The sequence below is a fragment of the Fringilla coelebs genome (genome assembly GCF_963513975.1).
Source record: "Fringilla coelebs genome assembly, chromosome: Z".
Classification (NCBI taxonomy): domain Eukaryota; kingdom Metazoa; phylum Chordata; class Aves; order Passeriformes; family Fringillidae; genus Fringilla; species Fringilla coelebs.
Window position 1 is genome coordinate 20,841,281 of NC_140031.1, and position 19,601 is coordinate 20,860,881.

Below are 19,601 nucleotides of genomic sequence, written 5' to 3' on the forward strand. Positions count from 1 at the left end.
CTAAGTGAACTTAGAAGTTATTGATACTTCTAAGACTACAGAACTTAGGAAAGTGTTGCTGTCTTCTTCACAAGTTTAACTGACAGACTCCCTGTGTTTCTGGGATTGACTGACTATAAATTTATCAACACCGATATGTTTCTTTGATTTGAAGGTTATCTATATAAACTGTTTCTAGATTCAAAATGCACCTGCAGTCAAAAAACACACTTCTAAAGGAGCTGAATATTATATATTTCTATATCTTGCTATTAAACAGGTATATACTGAAAATACACTAATGTATGTAATCTTTGCTACAAAATAATTTGACTTGGTAAGCATTGCACTGAGCACAGGCTGAAGAGAGAGTGCTGGGAGCCATCTCTGCTGGAGGACCTCTGAACTGGAAGACTGACACTTTGGATGCATAAAAGACTTTATGGAATAAGCATGGAATAGTCGGTCTTGTGGCACTCCTTTCCATAACTCCCTAGTCTTATGAAATTATTTATAAAAAGAAATGGCCATTGAAGTTGTGATTTTCAAATGTTTCATTATACGTTATTACATTTTTATTCATGATAGTTAAACAGTTTTACTCCATAGGAATCCTGGTGCAAAAATCAAGTGCTTTATCTCCAGACATGATCTCTCCCCACATTTTCAGGGTATAAATCTGTGCACTGTCTTAAATCTGTCTTTAAATCTGTCTTTAATAAGACAGAATTTCTTTTAAAATATAAATTTCATAGAAATGTAGAAAAGTGTTAATTTTTCTGTTTTCATTTTCAATTTAAAACTTATAGTTTATTTTTCTGTCTTATGAAGATCATGCAGAAATACTTTATTTTTTTTCTTCAGTATCTATTTCTTGATTTCCTTTTCTCTCTGTGTATCTGTATCTAGAGAAATGGCCTTTTTTCCTCCTAAATTTTACATACCTCTTTCCCTTTTTTTTTCCCTTACAAGGATATCTCCTTACATTTCTTAGAAAATCAGTCTCTCTTTCATAATTTATCTAGTCCATTACATTCTATACACCCTTGAGAAGTATCATCAGAAGCCAACAACCAGAGCAATAAATGGACAGACAAAGATTACAACAAAATGGAACAAGAGAAACCCACAAGTTAAAAAAAAAGTTCATCTGAGTCGATGTTTTGAAACTACCATACAGGCTAGGCAGAGGACAGCCCACATACACACTTTTGGCTCATTATGAGTTACAGAGCTGCAAAGAATTTGACTGCAACAGGCCATGCACTTTCTGAACTTACTTAAAGGTCACCTGCCTGTGGTCTTAAGTGGATGCCATAGGAGGGAGCAACAAAGTCCTACTTCCTGCAATCTATTAAATATCAGGAGATGAAGCTTGAGTAAGGAAAAGTTGACAGAAACACTAGTTCAGACAAGAAGAAAGAATCATGTCTCTCTCTTCAAGAAAGCTTTCAACATACATACATCTGCTTTCAAGAGAGAGCATTTGTTTCCCAGTAATCTATATTTTCAAACCTTGTTGTTTTCAATTCTTGTTGCTTCCACTGCCCAACCTGCAACAAGGTGGCATGCTCTGCCTAAGCCTTTGGTGGCTTAGCTTGCAGCTCTTTCCCCCATCCCCATTCCTGGGATGCCTACAAAGATCATTGTTTCTTATGCATCCCAGACTGCGTCCATACCTGTCACTCCAGGCACCTGTCACTCACATGTTTCTCCAACATAACCCTGGGTTATGCTGATGAAATGCCATCAAATTCACCACATTCCATGTGATGAATTTCAGAGGTCAGCCAGAACAATTATGAAAACTTGGGGTCTTACAAATTACAGAAAGAATCACCATATCCACTTCCAAATGTGGACATAATGAATACATCATGTGAAGTGAAATAAGTCACTAGAACTTAAAAACTGTTCCAGATGCTGGCTGACGGACAAAACTCAGCTGTGACTCAGCTTTATATAGGGCAGATATATCACCAGGAACTAAATTATCATCTTTCTTAAAAGCCAGTGGGACTTTGGTGCTGATTTCAAGGGATCAGAGTTTCAGCCAAGACAAGTAACGTATAAGTAAACATGCTGCACTGTTTGATAGATTTATTGTTATTGTTGTCTGGTTTAGTATTAGCATTATTTCATTACTGCTATTGCAGTAGCTCTTAATGAGACTAGAAACAGACTGAAAAAAGACTACAACATTTGACCAAAATAATCCTTAAGCAACAAATAAAACACTAGCACTGGTGTACCATAGTGCTATATTTAATTTCCCTTTACAAATTTATTTTCCCTTACCTATATAGATGTGAGGAGAGGATGTGTACATTTTGATTTTTACCAGTATTAAAAACATTTTTCTTGTCATTGGGAAACGTCTTTTGTCTATTTTGTAGCAGTACGATGTCCTGGCCCAAAGCATAATCCCATGCATTTGCTTCCTATAAAAGAATTAAATTAACTATGAAAAAAAAGGGATGTTCTTCAAATAGGACTAGCAAACTGCAAGTTTTCCTGCATGGAAAGCTGAAAATCTAGTATAACGTTTACAAAAGTAAAGCTACAATTACAAGGTCATTTTAGCTTTAACTAAGGTGATGACAGCACTTGCAAGTGCTGCAAATCCATCCATACAACCACATATCCCGTAGCTTACATTTTTGCAAAAATAGCAGGAAAAGTCTAAAAAGAATTTCAAAGTAGATTCGTAGGCCATATCCAGATTAAAGTGGATATTAGGTTGTCTGTGTTACAGTAATGTTCACTACAGTCTGAAAAAGAGTTCCTCAAGCTGCCAGAGTGCCACTGATGGCATATTCAAGCTCCCTGGCAAGACTAGGTTACTCTGTGTGATGTGTTTGATGTTGCTTTGGATTCAAGAACATTACCAAAACACAAAAAAGCTCTTATTCAGTGGCCTGGATAAACACAATTATACCAGAAGTGAGCTAAACAGCCATAGCTCCCTGGGTACAGAAAGGAGCAGAACCAGCAGAAGCTGAAGCTGGCTCAGACCATAGCTCATGCTGGGGCAGTGCAGTCCCCAGGAGCCCCCGGGGAAGGGAGCTGCAGACACAGGACGGGCACAGCCACACAGCCCTCTGCATTGGAGGGGCTGGTGCCCAGGGCCTGGGAGGACTGCGGGCATCAGCCTGGTGAACTGCAACTGCACGGCGCTGCTGGTGCACACAGGAGTTTCTCCACTCAATTATTATTTAATCTTTCCTACAATTAACAAATACAATCTTTTTGCATCACAAACACCAAGCTTTTTGCTAGAGCCCCAAAATATGAAGTTTTTTCCTAGTCAGAAAGTCATAGTATCACAGAATATGCTGAGTTGGGAGGAGCCTATCAGGACCACTGAATCTGCTCCTGGCCCTCTGCAGTACACCCCAGTCCCACCATATGAATGGCAGTGTTGCCCAAACACTTCTTGAACTCTGTCAGACTTGGTGCTGTGACACTTCCCTAGCAAGCCTGTTTCAGCGTCCACCACCCTCTGGGTGAAAAATTTTCTGATATCCAACCTAAACCTCCCTTGACTCAGCTTCATGCCATTTCCTCAAATCCTGGCACTGGTTGTGAGAGCGATGGGATTGGCACCTGCCCCTTTGCTTCCCCTCACGAGGACGCTGAAGACCACAATGGGGTCTCCCCTCAGCGTCTTCTTCTCCAGGCTGAACAAACCAGTGACCTCAGCTGCTCCTCATAAGGCTTTCCCTCCAGATCCTCCACCACCCTCGTGTCCCTCGCTAGGATGCTCTCTAACAGTTGACTAAATTTGGTAAATACTGAGCGGAGAACCAAGTTTTTTTTACAAAGAAAAGCGACACGCCGCTTGAAGACCGGTATCAGCTTCGGCAAACGTGGGACGGGCGGTGCCCGAAGATCCCGGGGCGCTGGGGCAGCTCCCAGCGGGGCGGCGGCTCCCGGGACTCGGCCCGGCGGGGCCCAGCCCGACGCGGCGCTGACCCGGCCCCCTCACGGCGCGGCGGGCTCGGGGCGCGGCGCTCCCGCCCCGCGGGGGCGGTGCTGCTGACGGCGCCAGCCCCTCCGGACCTTCCGCGCCGCTCCCGGCGGGCGCCCGGCCACACACGGCGGGTCGGGCTTTCCCGCCGGGAGCACCGGGCGGTGCACGGTCGCTCTCCCCCCACTCCCCCCGCCAGCTGCGCGGACGACGGCGGAGCATGCCGCCGGCGGGGCGGTTCCGCGGGGACTGACATGCTGCTGAAGGAGGGCAGGCGCCAGCCCCTCCGCCTCTCCCCGCGGTAGCGGAGGCGATGCTGCAGGGCGCTCCCCGGGCTCTCCCGCTGCCGCCAGGCTATCGCCCACAGCAGCCGCGCTCGCTGCCGTGAGCGGCGCGGCTCCGGCTCGGCCGAGGTGACGAGCGGCGCGGGCCCGCACCCGTGCCCGGGGCGGCGGCGGCGGCGGCGGCGGGGAAGGCGCTGCCCGCGCCCGCGGGCGGCTCCGCGCGGCGGATGCGTGTGCATGAGCGCTGCACCGAGCGGGCGCAGGAAGCGCCCCCGCTCCGCCGCCTCCATCTTCCAGGGCAGCCGGACCTCGCCGCACGGCCGCGACAGCGAACGCCGGGGCAGCGGCTCCGACAGCGCCTACCAGATCCAGAGAACCCTGGACGACTGTAAGATGGTGGGTACCCCGGGCGGGCTTGCCGTAGTTTTTTACCTTTTCCAAGCTCTCCCGGCGCAGGCTGCGGTGCCCTTCTCCCGCCGCCTTGGCTATTCCCATCACGTGCAGTTGCACTGTTTTTAAAACCGCAGTCCCCGCCGGGGTGCTGCCCTGCGCCCCAGGTCGCCGCGGATCCGGGAGGTTGGAGGAGACCTGTGGGGAGCTGGCTGCGGGACAGGGAGCGGAGCCGGGCGCCTGGACAGTCCTGCGGGAGCAGGAGTCCTCGCCCCGGTACACGCACCGCAAAGCAGCTGGAGTTGCTTTTTGGTAGATCCGTCCAAATCTGTACCTAGGCTTGGGCGCGCTGAAGCCTAAATGGGTAAATAGTTGCCTCCCATGAATCACGGCACTACTTGCTGTCTTGTGCAGCAACCGCATGCTTGCCCTAATATCGTTCTAAATAGGGAGACCCAGAACTAGAGACCCTGAAATTCTGTTCCTGATATGTGTGGTACGTGTTACCAGTCTTCCCAGAGTAGCTGGTTGGTTGCAGTTGTAAAACCTCAGGTGAAACACCTGTGTCTGTGTTATTTATGCACTGTCACATTCTGGTATGAGATTTCTCCTCAAGCAGGTTCAAAATGCTTGGATCCTGACACTTTCCTCCAAATCAGCACCATATGCCCCCTTTCAGGCTCCTTGAGCTACAGTCAGCTTGACACTGGGCCCCAAAATTACCCCTCTAGCTAGTGACTGATGTAGGAAAAAAAAAGTCACTGCCACTTTTCTGGACATATCTCTACCTGGCTAAAGCTCTATCCAGTAGCAATGGAGCTGCTACTTCTATTCTGCTGGATTCTGGCAATGTTTTTGCTCTGGTGCTGAAAAATGTGCTGGCAGATTATCCGCTCTGATGCTTCAAGATTGGGAGCAATTCCCAGTGCATGGAGGAACAAAAGCTGCCACAGTAGCTCTATAAATATACCCAACAAGTGGATCTTAGTACGTTCTCCCTTTTTCTTTATTCCCAACAGCGTAATGTGGTTAGTTACAGAGAAGTTTTTAGAATTGACTGGTTAGAAATAAAATATGTTTTATAGGTGGGTTATCAAGTTGCGATAGGATTTGGGAGGTAAAATCAATGTGGTTCTTTTCTTGTTCTGTGTCTCGATTCAGCAACATATTTGTGGTTTTGTTTTCCTGGGCAGTGCTAAGGTGGCTGGATGAGTCTGTTTAAACAAGGGATGTCAGGTGAGAACTGGCAAAATGGGTCTGGTGCAGCCAGTTACCAGTTGCAGGATGCGACACTTTTCTTCCTATTGCAGAATAATCACACTCTGACACAACACAGTACAATTTTTTTCCTCTCCATTGCCTTCATGCATTCTCTTAAGCTACAGAATGATAAAAGTTGAGGACTTGTTTAGCCTAGGGCTTTGTTTCGTGCCTAGGGCTTTGTTTGGTCTGTGGTCTTGGGTTTGTTTGGGATCTGGATGTGGGAGGGTGCAGATGTACTAAAATGCACTTGGGTTGATTTGCTGCTCCTGAAGCAGAGGTACCTATTTGCTATTCTTAAAATGAAATTTAAGAAAGCATGGTCAAGACTATTTTTGATACCAGTTCTCAGCTATACAGTGAATTGCAATGGGATGGATGCATGAAGGGTATAATACTGCAGAAGTGACTTGTTTATTTCCTGAGCATGAGAATTTGAGGACTTGACTTAAAAAATTGGTATCTCTGATAGACTCCAGGTTCTTAGTATGTTTTTATGTTGGGGTATGTTGAACTTCTGGTGGTAATGATGACTGAAGAATTATGACCAATTACGCTTGTCTGTTTTTATGTAGTTTGGAAATTGAGGTCAAAACACAGATAAATAAATATTCTGTTCTATTACTCTAATCCTTCCACCCCCGCCACCATGTGGAGCAAATGGTCTTATATGCATTCTTTCAGAAGACAGCAAGTGCTTAATTTCCTTAAAATATCATTCTGGGTATGTGATCAGTGGAACTAAACGATAATGATCTTTCCATCACACTAAAATTACCCATTTATCCAAAACCATCTGTATGTATCTGCTGGATATTGGATTTCTGTACAGGTTGTAGTGTTTATTTGCTCATTTGTTTCTTTTTCCCACATGCACTTTAGAAAAGGTGCTTTCTGTAATTTTAACAGGAAAGTGCCTATCTGGTACATCTTCTCAGTCAGTAACAGCAGATGAGTTTTAAGTCAGAAATCTGGGTTGAAGGAAAGTGACAGAACAGAAATCATTACAAAATAAATCAGCAAAATTGCCAGTATAAAAGCAAATGCTACATTCCAGTCCCTGAACATGCCGTTAATCAGGAAGCAGGAGAAGCAAAGGCAGTAATTTCTGGAGATATTTTCGCCTTTCATGATAGCAAAAAATAACCTCATGCTACTAGTAAAGCAGATGGGTTTTTTGTCTGCTTAATATTTAATACTAATAATGAAACACTCAGATTTTAAAAGCAGAAACACTACTTTCCTACAGATGAGCATTTATAGCTCACAGAAGAAGCAGCTGCCATGGAGGCACTAGTTGTTTACTGAATCGTGTGCTTTTTATCCTGCGTGCTATGAAATTGTGAGAAGCAAGAACAAGCCCTAGACTGGGCATGCTTGTAAAAAACTGGATTGTTTTTACCAATGTAGTTAAAAATTCTCATGTATGTAAATTGTTTTTGTTTTTCAGCTTGTCCAGGAGTTCAATACCCAGGTGGCTCTCTATCGGGAGCTGGTCATTTCTATTGGGGATGTCTCTGTCACCTGTCCTTCTCTGCATGCAGAATTGCACAAAACTCGAACCCGAGGATGTGAGATGGCCTATCAGGCTCATCAAAAACTAGCAGCAATTTCTGGGTAGGAGGCAACTTATCTTTAATTAAAGCCGTATTCGTGTGCAAATCTTTGTTAAGTACTATGTAATGGAAACTTTCAGGAAAAGCATTAACTTGTCTTTCTGTTTTAGGCATAGGAGGTGTATGGCCAAAAATTTTGCAGAATGTCTATATCCTTACGATAGTTCAATTTTGGATCAAATCCTGATCCCCTCACCAAGAACATTTCCTTGTGATTTCACTGGATGCTTTTATGTAAGACAAACAGGATTTTACTGCTTATCACTACAGATCAAGGGGGAAGTCATACCCTTCAAGAGTGAATAGCTTTTTGTCCAGTCTTTCACTGAGTGTACCTAATTGAATAGTTAAGAGACAACTAGCTCAGTTCAACTAGAGACTCAACAAAATTAAACCAAAATTAGGTGCAAACTAATTTGTGAGTGGAATACAAAAACTACTCTGAGAACTTGTGTTTACCTTCTACATGTTTTTAAACCCTAGTTTGTGTTGAAATAAGAATGAAAGCTTTGCCAGCATATAATGTTTTGATTTTTTCTTTGGTATTACATTATGTACATTCCTTTCCATGGTGACAGAATGTATTATCGCATACTTGAGACTATGCCTCAGTGCAAGATCAATGAGCATAAATAGCAGTTTCCTAAAAAATGGGAATTCGTGCAGCTAATTCCATGTGGGTTCTTCACAGCATGGTGACTGGGACATTTGTATTTATACATGTACCCCCTGAGTCATGTCATTCTGATTACACTTCGTCAGAACTTTCTGCATATGTCTTATCTACCATAAGCTATATTGCACCAGAAAAAAAAACCAACTTTTTTTCTAGCTCTGCCTAATCCCCATTGAATTTCTTTTCATCGCTGTAACATATAAAAAAATTTGTTACAGGCTTGGTATATAAGGGGAGCTCAAATTAACAAACCAAACGGAAGAGGATACTGGTTGGATATTTTAGTAGAATTGCCACCATTTTCAAGTAAGACTTTGTGCAAAGTCACTTAAGTTGGTTTTATGACCTCTGATTTGTTCCTCAAACAAAATACATGCTTTTAAAATACTAAAGTCAGTGGGAATTTTAAAAAAAACCAGCAATAATAGACATAGTTCTTTTTAACCAGTACATTGAAAATGTGAAAACACACAGTAGTGAAATTTATCTTTCTTGCTTTCAGACTCAAAAGAAAAACTAATATGAGCCAAAATAATACATTTTAATAGCTGAACCTCTTTTGTAACTTTTGAATATTTTTCCCCTGTAAAGAAAACAATTGGTACATGCTCATTTAGAAAGTACACGGGTTTTTTTAAGCAATCATTTCGCAGCTGGAAGTCTGTCATATACACAAAGATGTCCTGGAGGTTGTACAGTTGCTGCGAGATTGACATTTGGCTAATCTAAAACTGTTTTAAATAACTCTGATAATACTGTGATATCCGTAACAACTGGTAGGTGTTAGAAACTCTCTGGAAATTACTGGTTTGGTTTGACACACATTTTACAAGATATGCTTTGCATCCCCACCCTTCTGTAGCTGAGGAAAGCCATATGAGACATTAACTTTTTTGGTGTGTTTGTGATGAAAGGTGAGAAATGAAGATTTTTTAAAAAAGCAAAAAATAAATAGAAGGAGAAGAGTCATAAATAGTCTCAGAGATTTAGTCTTTATTTCAGCAAGAAGACTGATGTAGTGCATATGAAAGGATCTGGAGTAGGAATCTAATTGGATAGGAAGAAGAAATATCAGAAAGAAAAAAGCTTAGGGACAGGAATGCATTAAATCATCATTAGTATTAAATAGTCAGGAGGGTAGTGTGCTGCTCAGAAACCACTGTTTTTCAGCATATGGGATGAAGGCTTACGTAGTTCACTGCTTTAGTTCAAAATGCACAACTCTGCACTGGGTAACAAGGCAAGTTCCATCTTCCAAAACTTATTAAAGTTTTCCACCCAGAAATACTAATAGCAAGTAGCTGTTTATGTTACCAGACTATAACATTTCACAAGGGAACAGCATTCTATTAATTAAGACCATCAGTAATGTTTAGTTTGTCTCTCAGTGATCTGCCTGAGGTGTTGCACAGCCCTCTTTTGAGAAGTTGGTGTCATTGTCTTGAGAGAATACTTAGTTCGTTTATCTTGTTTCTTCTGTATTTTTCTTTGGAAAATTAGCACACACCTTAATGTTATGCTGTTCCTCTTTGAATATATTGGGATTTCACAGAATCATGGAATTGTTAGGGTTAGAAGGACCTCTGGCGATCATCTGGAGATCACCTAGTCCAACTCTTGTTGGCACTAGTGCATTTGAGACTCTTAAATAGACACCTGACTTGGGTAATTAGAAGAATTTCCTTTTGTAATTCACTTGTCCTACAAGACTAAGCAAGGTAACAAATAGGAAAGATGCAAAGACTTGGAAAGAAAGAAACAAAAGCAAATCTTCTAGTGCTGGAGAAGGGAGCTCTGGGAGGAAATCTGGAAATTGTGAAAAGGGAAGGAAATGCTGAAGTGGAGATAATGCATTAGAAACTGAGCAGGATGGAAGTCAGGAGGACAAAAAAATATGTCGGTCATGAGCATATCAGTTCTGGAATATTAGGCAGACATCAGAGCAGGACAGTGATATAATGTAAACAAGAAGAGCAAGCTGCAAGTACCTGTAGAAAAAGGATACACTGATATGCCAACAAAAGCAGATTCAGCTGTAGAATCAGAGGAAGTGAAAGTCACGCTTATGTTTTAAAAACTGAGAGAAAGACAGACTAAGGAAATGATAAAAAATAGATGAAGTAGCAAGGAAACATAAAATGTTATAAAGTCCACACTGGATTAGACCATATCACCTCATCTAGCTCAAACCTGGCGGCTACTGGTAGCAGAGATTTCATTAAAAAATAAGCAATGATACAAAAAAACAGGGTGTGCATAGAATGATGGCTTCTCTCAGCCACTGCACAGCACTCAGTAAGCAAGGGCTGCATCTGAACAATCTGTATCTGACAAATGTGATTTCTCTAAATAGTAAGATCTTTTACTCAAAAAGTGCTGAGATTGAATAAGGACATCTTTGTGCTGTGATGTATTTAAAAACTTATTTACGAAAAAAATATTACTGAAAAAGGAAACTTCAAAGTAAGTCTCCAGCTTAATAGGGCCTCATAGATATTACATCCTCTTCTTCACTTGCTCTGATATCTTTTTCTTACAGAAGTTGTGAGATGTTAGCAGAGGGGAATAAAGATTAGAAATAAAAATAATCTAAATTGAAGTATCCTAATTCTAATTAATGTTCCTTTAGGAATGCAAGTCAAAGTAAAACCCTCCTTTCAGTGTTGGTTTTCTCAGTACTTCAGGTCAATTCCTGCTCTTATACTAAAAGTTGTTAGTGATTTTTAATGAGCTGTCTTCTGAACAAGGTGAGTAAGGTTCAGTCGTTTCATTACATTTTCTGCTGTAAAATGTAGCAGAAATTAAAAATCTCCAAGTATTTACATTGTGAATCCTTATAGTATTAGTTGTCATGGTCAAAACTGGAGAAAGTACAGCAGAACAGAGTACAGAGAAAGTACATACAGAAAATGAGTCAGCATTATTTTTTCCAAAGAAAAAGAAAGGAAAAAATATTTTTAACAGTAAGAAGATGAGGGGAAAAAGATGCAGATCTCTGTTATGGAAGGGAGTCTGCTTCATGGAATGATACAGCAGTGATCTGTTAGAGTTCATCAAACGGGGTTTCATCAGCTGGGTTTATAAGTGGAGTCCACTGAGTCTGGGATGTCAACAGAGAGATAACTCAGAACTGTATTTTAAGATACAGGTCTGCACAACTGTGCACACACTTTTGTAAATGTCCTTACATATTCTCAAGCACTTGATATGCTTACATAATGTGTGCACTTGGCACACTGAGACTAGAACTGGCAGTGTCTCTGTGACAGTCTGATATATATGTTGGCAGTGGCTTTTTTTGTATGAAACAAAACTTGTGTGAGGAGCTCAAGGGTGCATGGCAATGTACATCTGTGTGAGCACAGCTCTAGCAGTGATTTTTCTCTGTTTTTCTGACTGGTGTTGCAAAGTCCAAAATCTAAGGAGGAATAAACCTCTCTCTACAGTAGTACATGCTGGGGCATCAGCTTTGCAGAAGAGGATCTTGGGGGTTCTGGTGAACCTCAGGTTGAACATGAGCCAGTATTGTGCCTTTGTGCAAAGAGGGCCAGCAGCCTCCTGTGCTGCTTTAGGAAGTGTTGCCAGAAGGTCGATGGAGTTCATCATTCCTTTCTACTCAGGGCTGTTGAGGCCATATCTGGAATACTGGTCCAGCAATGGGCTCCCTGGTAGAAAGGAGGAAGGAACATCCAAATCAGGTCTAATCAACTGCCTTAAAGATGGTTAGGCAGCATCCCACATACAAGGCAAGGCTGCTGAACCCGGGATTGTTTAGCTTGGAGAAGGCTGGGGGGGATATTATCCATATACATAAGAACTACTTCCTGGAATAGTGTAAAGAAGACGCAGTCAGACTATTCTCAGTGATATACAGGGATAAGTAGGACAGCAGGTAAAAATTGAAATACAAAGAAAAATTGATTTAAAATTTAAACTCCTTTTTTTCCTGTGAGGCAGGTAGAATATTAGAACAGGTGCACTGAGAGGTTCTGGAGGCTCTGTCCTTGGAAATACTGAGAATTCATCTGGTCATGGCCCTCCATAACCCTCTGTGGCTGACACTGCTTTGAGTAGGAGACTTGGGCAAAATTGGTTCTAGGTGTCCCTTCCAGCCTATGATGAAGTCATCATAAATCTCCTTGGGAAAATTCAAAGAAAGTTTCCTTATTTGACATTTGTTACTTTTATAAAATAGTTGTTAATTTTAAGTTCCTCTAAGTTCATGAAAGGTTGAAAAAGTCAGCTAAAAATCACATCTGATTGCAATCATTTGCACAAAAATACTATCATAGTCTTCCTTTAAATTTTTAATTGTATGTAATTTCTACTTTTGTTTTCCTTTGCAGTAGGAATTCTCATGTTTTCAATAAGCACAAAATGGTAGTTTTCTCAGAGCTAATTAATATTAGATTGTTTCCTAAGGCTGTTTTAAAACAGACTACTGACACCCAATTGTGGCCAATTTTTTATTGAACTGTCTGAATTTTCCCTGAATTACAACCCTACAAAATAATTGCCTGCTCTCTAAAGGACACAAACAAAAAAGATTGCCTCAAAATATTTTACAATTAAGTGAGAAGAAGACTGCAGACCTATAAGTTAATGAAAGCTGTATTAATATTGGCATAACAGAAATAATTTTAACTGTTTAACTGCATATGTAAAATGAAGTTCTGCTGGCAGTCACTATTAGCTGAGCAGAAATGGAGCACTGCAACACTTAGCTCTACAGGAAGAATTTTTATAATTGTGATTCAAAACCAACTTTATACCAGCAGTTAGAGCAACAAACCAGATATCTGCCCCAGCTAGATACTGATCAAGCAGCATTCATGGAGGTCTCTGTCCTTCCTAGACATCTTTGCAGTCACTGCCATGGTGCTTCTCTCAGTGTATGTACCAGAGGTGGGGAGAGTGATAATGTCGATCATGGGGTTCTGAATCACAGGCACTGCTGGCTGTACCCAACCTCTGTTGGAGTTGTTAGCGTTGTTTCAGCTGCCAGATGAAAGTTAAGAAAAAAGGTAAGTGCTTCACAGTGATTGCAGCGTGATAACCAGAATGCGGCCTGATTAAAGTATAGTTAAATATCAAAAATAATGTCATGATATGTAAGAAAACAAGGAAAGCAGTCAATATTCACTGCAGGAATCAATACTGTTATACATTATAATACCAGTAGTTTAATGCCCTTTAAAAGGTTTTGTGATTTCTTGCTAAAATGTTGCAGATGTTTTAAACTGTAACAGCTTAAAGTTGTGACCTTAAAAATCCTGTCAAGTAAAAAATACTGAGATCCTCCACTTCAGAAAACTCTTGGAAATATAAAATATCATTTTGTCCTCACAGACTATACTAAGAGCATCTCAGTAAGTTGTTTCAATGTGGAATCCTAGAGCTCACAATTCGTATAATCATTTAATAGTACTTTACTTAGGAAATTGTCCTGATGATTTAACTGTTACTGTCTGAAATGAGTAAAGTCAGGGAGAGCTTTCAGAAAAGAGCTTTTCATGATTACTAAGCATTCTTATCATATAAAGTCTCATTGTCCCTCAACTTTGACATTCAGCTTCTGTAAATATTTACTGGAATTTTCTTACATGCTTAAAATTTTCATGTATTTTTGAGCATATCAGATTCTAGAAGCAAATTATTAGTGTTTATTCCACTTTGTTTGGCTGGCATATATTCACTGATTTCTACATCCTGAAGTGCTTGCAAATGTAGTACCATGTATCAGAAACTACACCTGTTCCAGTGACTCGAATCTTATTTTGACTAATGGGAGTTTGTCTGCATGGAAATGGGAATGTTTTGAGAAAGAAGCTCAGATGTGGATAGTTTAATATACCCCTTAAGGACCATGTAGTACATGGTAGTACAGTAGGTATACCATAGCTTACTCCTTTCACAAGAGGGTAGGATGCACATGTATTGTTCTGAATAATAAGATTCCTTGTGAAAAAATTCTCCAATTATATAATTCGCATGCATCTAAAATTATGGAAAGGGAGAGCAAAAAGATGAAACTATTTTCTGTGGAAGTGAGTTAAGGTACATTTGCTTATTAAGAATAAGATATGTTTACTCAATTTAAGTTGCTAGTTGAAAATGAAGTTGTTTAAGTCAGGCACTTCAAGTTCAGAAGGCAAATAATGGAAGAAAAACAAGGTTATTTACTGAGGCTAGACTTCTCAAAATAGCTGACCTCTATAGACTGACTTTTTCTTTGTACCTCTGTCTTTGGAGGTGCTTTAATAGGTGTTTGGGACTTGAAGATACAAGGTATTAATATCTCCCTTTTATAGATCTGTCTTTTCCTGATTTAGTAAAGGGCAAACAGACCTAAAAGTGCATTTATTACTCTATTATTTTTCTACGTTCAGAACAGCAGTCTGAAAATTCTGCAAGTTCTACATCTGCAGTAACACAGCGTAAGTTAGTTTTGACAAATTGGAAGAGCTTATAGCAACCTGCTTAATAATAAACCTCACCAGCAGTCAGAAGGACAACATTCTTGCTTGTCCAGGCTCTGACAAGCTTGTTCCCAGAGGTGCTGGCAGAGCATCCTCAGAGCCTGACAGACTGACAACTTTGGGCTCTTCACAAAACACAGTGGCCCCTGCCACTTTCTTTTTGCCAAAGATGATGGTGAGTCGGGCTTAATTTCTAGACCACTTGCACCTGTGTCCCAGAAAAGGCATGAAAGTGAGAAGAGGGGAAAGTGAGTGCTAAAAGTAGAACAGACGTTGTCTTTGTCAGTCAGTTATTTGCCCCTTTCTTCCACCTGACACACAATTAACACATTCACAGCCCCCTCCAGTGCAGTGCTGCCGCTGCTGAGACACTCCAGGACTGCTGGGTAAGCCAGACAGGTAAGCCGGCCCCTTGCATGGTGGATCTCTCTAACAGCAAGGAAGCCAGGGAGGCTGCCCATGCTTGAGGATCACCACAAATAGCAGTATTCTCCCTGGGAAACATGAAGCAGCATAGCTTTTCTTCTGTGACATGACCTGAAGCAGCGAGGTAGTTGTGGAGAATTAGGGGACACATTGCCATCGTCTAGCCCAGTGGAAAGAGTATTTTGCGTGAGGAAGCAAAATGATGTTGCAGTCTGCTCTGTAGTTGGGCTTCATGCAGTGCCATTGCAGATAAACACTGAAAACTGTTAGGGAACTTCTTTTGTGGTGTTCTAATCCTTGCTCCCATATTGTTTTCCTATGTTTTAAGCAGTTAAAACACAAAGACAGAGGGAAGCAGAATCAGAACTCAGTAAAGGCTGACTATTCCTCAGTATTTCATATCTTCAACCTGGCTAACTGTAAATTCACCTGCACGATACCTTGGCTGAGGATAAGAGTATCCTGCAGGTTTAAGGTGGTTTACCTTCCTTTTTTACATGCCCTCTGCATTCATCACTCCCATTGTGGGTTCCTGAAAAGAAATACCAAAAACTAGGATGTTACTGTGATTCACGTCTCTGGTGTGCATGCGCAGCATTCCATTACTGAATGCTGTAGTTTTTAGAAACAGATTTTATAATCTGTTTTTAGAAACAGATTTGGGTAAGAGCATTAACAATTACTGAAAAAATCTATACATTTTCATAATCCATAGATTTTAGAAGGGTTATTTCTCAATCTCTAACTCATTAATAATGGATTATTCTAGTTACAGGTAAGACTATCTGTAGCAGTGGCTGATATAACCAGCCAGTTTCACATTCCTATTCTGAGGTATACAAACCTTTACATGAGAAATTTAAAAGAAAAACAACATATATTATCAAAGAGATTTAGGGACTGAATTTCATTGGCAGGGTCTCTTTAGAAATGCTGCAGAATCAGAGCTGACCTTTTGCAGAAAATTTGGTTTCTCTGCCAGCAGTCTCTAACTTTGTCCTTCTCTTGCCCCATTTTGTCCTTTCAGAAGATCTGCTCTTATTGTTGAACGTAAAAAGCTTTTCACACCTTTACTTTACAAGTGATTTTCTCAGGGAGTAGTCAGCCAGAGGATCCAGCAGTTAGGTACTTCTTTAGAAACAGGAACTGTGGGGATTTTGAAAAGCCCACAGACCTTAAGTGTGGACTCTGTTTTGACAGTTGCTGTTACCTCTGCTTCACTTCAGATTTTCTCATGTCCTTTTCTCCTTTGTCATCCCTCCTGTTTTTCAGTGTTTTTGTTTCTTGCTTTTTTTCCTCATAGCCTGTCTCCAAATAATAATGAAATGAACATCTGATTTGCTGCTGTCACATTGACTATTTGGGAACTCCTCATGGCAGTCTTGAATGTACATATAACAAGCCCCCTGGAATCCACTGATCTTTAGATCTGTGTCATTACTGTAGTAAACATGGCTAACAAAAATAATAAATTTTTCAAACTCCTATGTTTTGGGAAAAGTCTGGAAAATCCCATTCAACCTCTGACTGATGTTTCAGATGAATCACTTATTAAATAGGTGTACCAGTACTTACTATCTCTGAAAAATACTTAGTCATTTTACAACATATTTGAGATTTCAAGGAAATGCATTGTTTTCAAATACTCTGTTTTTTTATTGCTATATTGCTTTCTAAATAACGCACGTAGATATCACATTTTTATAATTGATTTCATAATTAATTTCTATTGAAATTGATTTTTGAATGTCAGTTTGCTGGAATTCTAAGCCCTAACGTGTAAAAGCACATAGCAACTCCTGTTGCTATGTCTTGTCATGTCATGTCACAAGTGGAATCAGTTAATAAGCTCCTCTTGAGCAAAAACCAGAGTGTTACTAATTTATGTCAGTAAATAGTGCTTCACAAGGGGATCTAGAGATAAATTTTAGAAGGTATTTGAAGATAGAAGTGTAGCTGATTATGAGCCCTTCAAGTTATGTTAATTTCTATGCCCACAAAACTTAAAAGTACTAGAGAAGCCTGCATGGTTCAGAATTAATGTTACACCAATCCAAAAAAACCTTTTTCATTGCAGTATTTCTTAAAAAAATAATATACACTTCATGCCTATCTTCACAAATGTAAATAAAAGTTGTGCTTGTGCTAATCTGTTACCAAGATGGCCAAGAGGAGTGCCTTTGTTGTCCCCATTAGGCCCACTGCTTTGAGACCTGTTTCAATAGCAAATTTCAATATTTCTTTTCTGTTGGTTTCTAACAAAACACAGCTAACGCTAAGAATTTAGTGATGAGTTTTAAGTGCTTCTTTCCTGATCATTTTCCTAAATACTGTTCAATTAAGAAATCCCGCATGGCTGCAGTGTTGGATGATAGACACTTTGCCTATCTTCATTCTGTTTAGCTTGGCTTAATATTGTTCTCAGAAATTACTTCTGATTCTCACTGAATCTTATAAAGCTGGACTATGTTGACAATATGTTCATAAAATCTTAAGTGAAAACATGAGATAATGGAGTTATGCATTAGAAAGGCTTCAGCATGAGCTCTTAAAATTCCACGTATACTGGGATTTTGCTTCTGATTTCTTGCCTCTTTTTTTTAAAGTCCTGGGCTGAGAATTGCTGCTTAAGGGAAATGCTTTTACTAATGCTCGGTATTTCTCAACATTCTGGAATACTGCTCTTTTGTTAGAAAGGAGCCATTTTGATTCTGTGCCCCTCACTGTAATCAGCCAATGACGTTGCCAAGTTAATTGTGCAGACCCATGTTTGGTCAAGCTCTTTCAAGTGCTGCACTCCCTGCCTAGTCAACTAAGAAAAAACTTTGCACTTACTGTGAGCTGCATGGTACATGGAGGCTTGCTCTAGTGAGAGTACCAAACAGTAGCTACTCTTAACTCAGCATCATCAGTACCTTATCCTTACTCTTACTCAGCATCATCAGTACCTTGCAAGATCAGTCTCCAGCTGTGGGAGATAGCAGTTCTGTCAGGCTTCCACTGGAAAAATTCCAGCCAGTTTCAACAAGTTGCGCAAAATCTGTTGTAATTTTTCGAATTGCTTTATCACTCTGTTTCTGAACAATTAATTAAATATTTGAAGGCATTATCTGGGCATTAATATCTCATCTTGATGCAGCATTAAATGCAGCATTACTTAGTCCAGAATCCTTCCAGTATTACCAGTTAATGCTGTTTAAATTCATGTTTTAAAATATTCTGAAGTGTTGGCTGTTACTGAATAGAATTTTCTCCTTGATGGGAATATTTATAGATCTACTTTTACATTTTCCATATAATTTTTAACTATCAGACAAATAATATACTGAATTATTTGTACATTAACATAGGAGGTCTTCTTTTCTCTTATAGTCCATTTTTTATCTTACTGTTCCTATCTTTCATAAGAATGCTTCCGTCATGAACATTTCCTGGCAACAGATCTGGCATAAGAATTCAAATACTGGCATATTAAATAATGTGCTCAAAGTTGTTGAAGAAACCGCTTTCCCATTTCTGAAGAAAACAAGTTTGCATTTACTGTATGAGCAAAGAGAAGCTGACACTTCATATCTCTGTCTATCACGGCAAGACAGATCGTTGCAAATGTACTGCTGGTAACCTTGGCAGCATGGCAAATGTCTGAGTGGCAAAATATTTTAAAGTGCCATGTTTATACAGCAGCTTCCAATTATTTCCAACAGTTCTGGAGTTGTTGTTGTGGTGAAACAGCACTATCCACCCATATGAGCTTACAAGCCCTCCCAAAAAAAAGCCCCAACACTGATAAAGCAGTGTTTGGTACTTGGGATTATTATGACAACTGCAACCACAGTATGTAAGACTGAGGGCGAGGCTGTGTGCTGAAGAAGCATTCCCTTCATGCAGAGTGAAGAGTCCTAGTACACCAAAGTTGTGGGCATTCCAAAGTCTGGGCATATAATTTAGCTGCAGACCTACCCAAAGTAGTGTGTGTACAGCCTTTTGCAATTCATTTTGCATCATTCAAGACTCAGAAATAAGTAGTATGTCTGTACAGCTGCTAATATACAATACTGAATGCCTAAGGAAGACTTCATGGAGAAATCCTTACTTCCCAAGCTGAAAAAAGAGCTTTTCAAAGAGGGAAAAAAACAAAAGTAACACTAGTTCACAAAGTCAAGTGGAGACCAAAGCAGGATTAAAAATCTGAAGGGGAAAAATTGCGAAGTTCTTTTTGCTAGAATACTGCTTCCTGAACACATTTTATCAACAGATGGTTTTAAAAATTTCTTTCTCCATATATGAATTTAAATTCAGGAAGCTAATCTATTTCTTTTTTTCTTCTATTTCCTTCTATTTTTTTTTCTTTTTTTTGACACATTCAAGTTTTCTCAGTCTCTCAGCTGTGATTTCTAACTACTCTTACAGATTTGATCTGTGAAGTATCTGGTGGAGCTGTGTGAGATTCTTCTACTGATTCTATAACACAATTTCTTTTTCACTTGGAATACTTCTATATGGAGGTATTTGAACATTCTT

General features: G+C 40.3%; 1 protein-coding gene across 1 annotated transcript in view; it reads left to right on the top strand.

The window, feature by feature from the left end:
• Positions 1–4,051: 4,051 nt before the first annotated feature.
• Positions 4,052–19,601, top strand: part of RGS7BP (regulator of G protein signaling 7 binding protein) — a 35,243-nt gene continuing 19,693 nt past the window's right edge. Inside the window, exons 1-2 of the mRNA XM_084225022.1 lie at positions 4,052–4,629; positions 7,334–7,500. Of these exons, the coding sequence (XP_084081148.1) occupies positions 4,471–4,629; positions 7,334–7,500 (326 nt within the window). The 5' untranslated portion in view covers positions 4,052–4,470. The remainder of the gene's footprint in view (positions 4,630–7,333; positions 7,501–19,601) is intronic.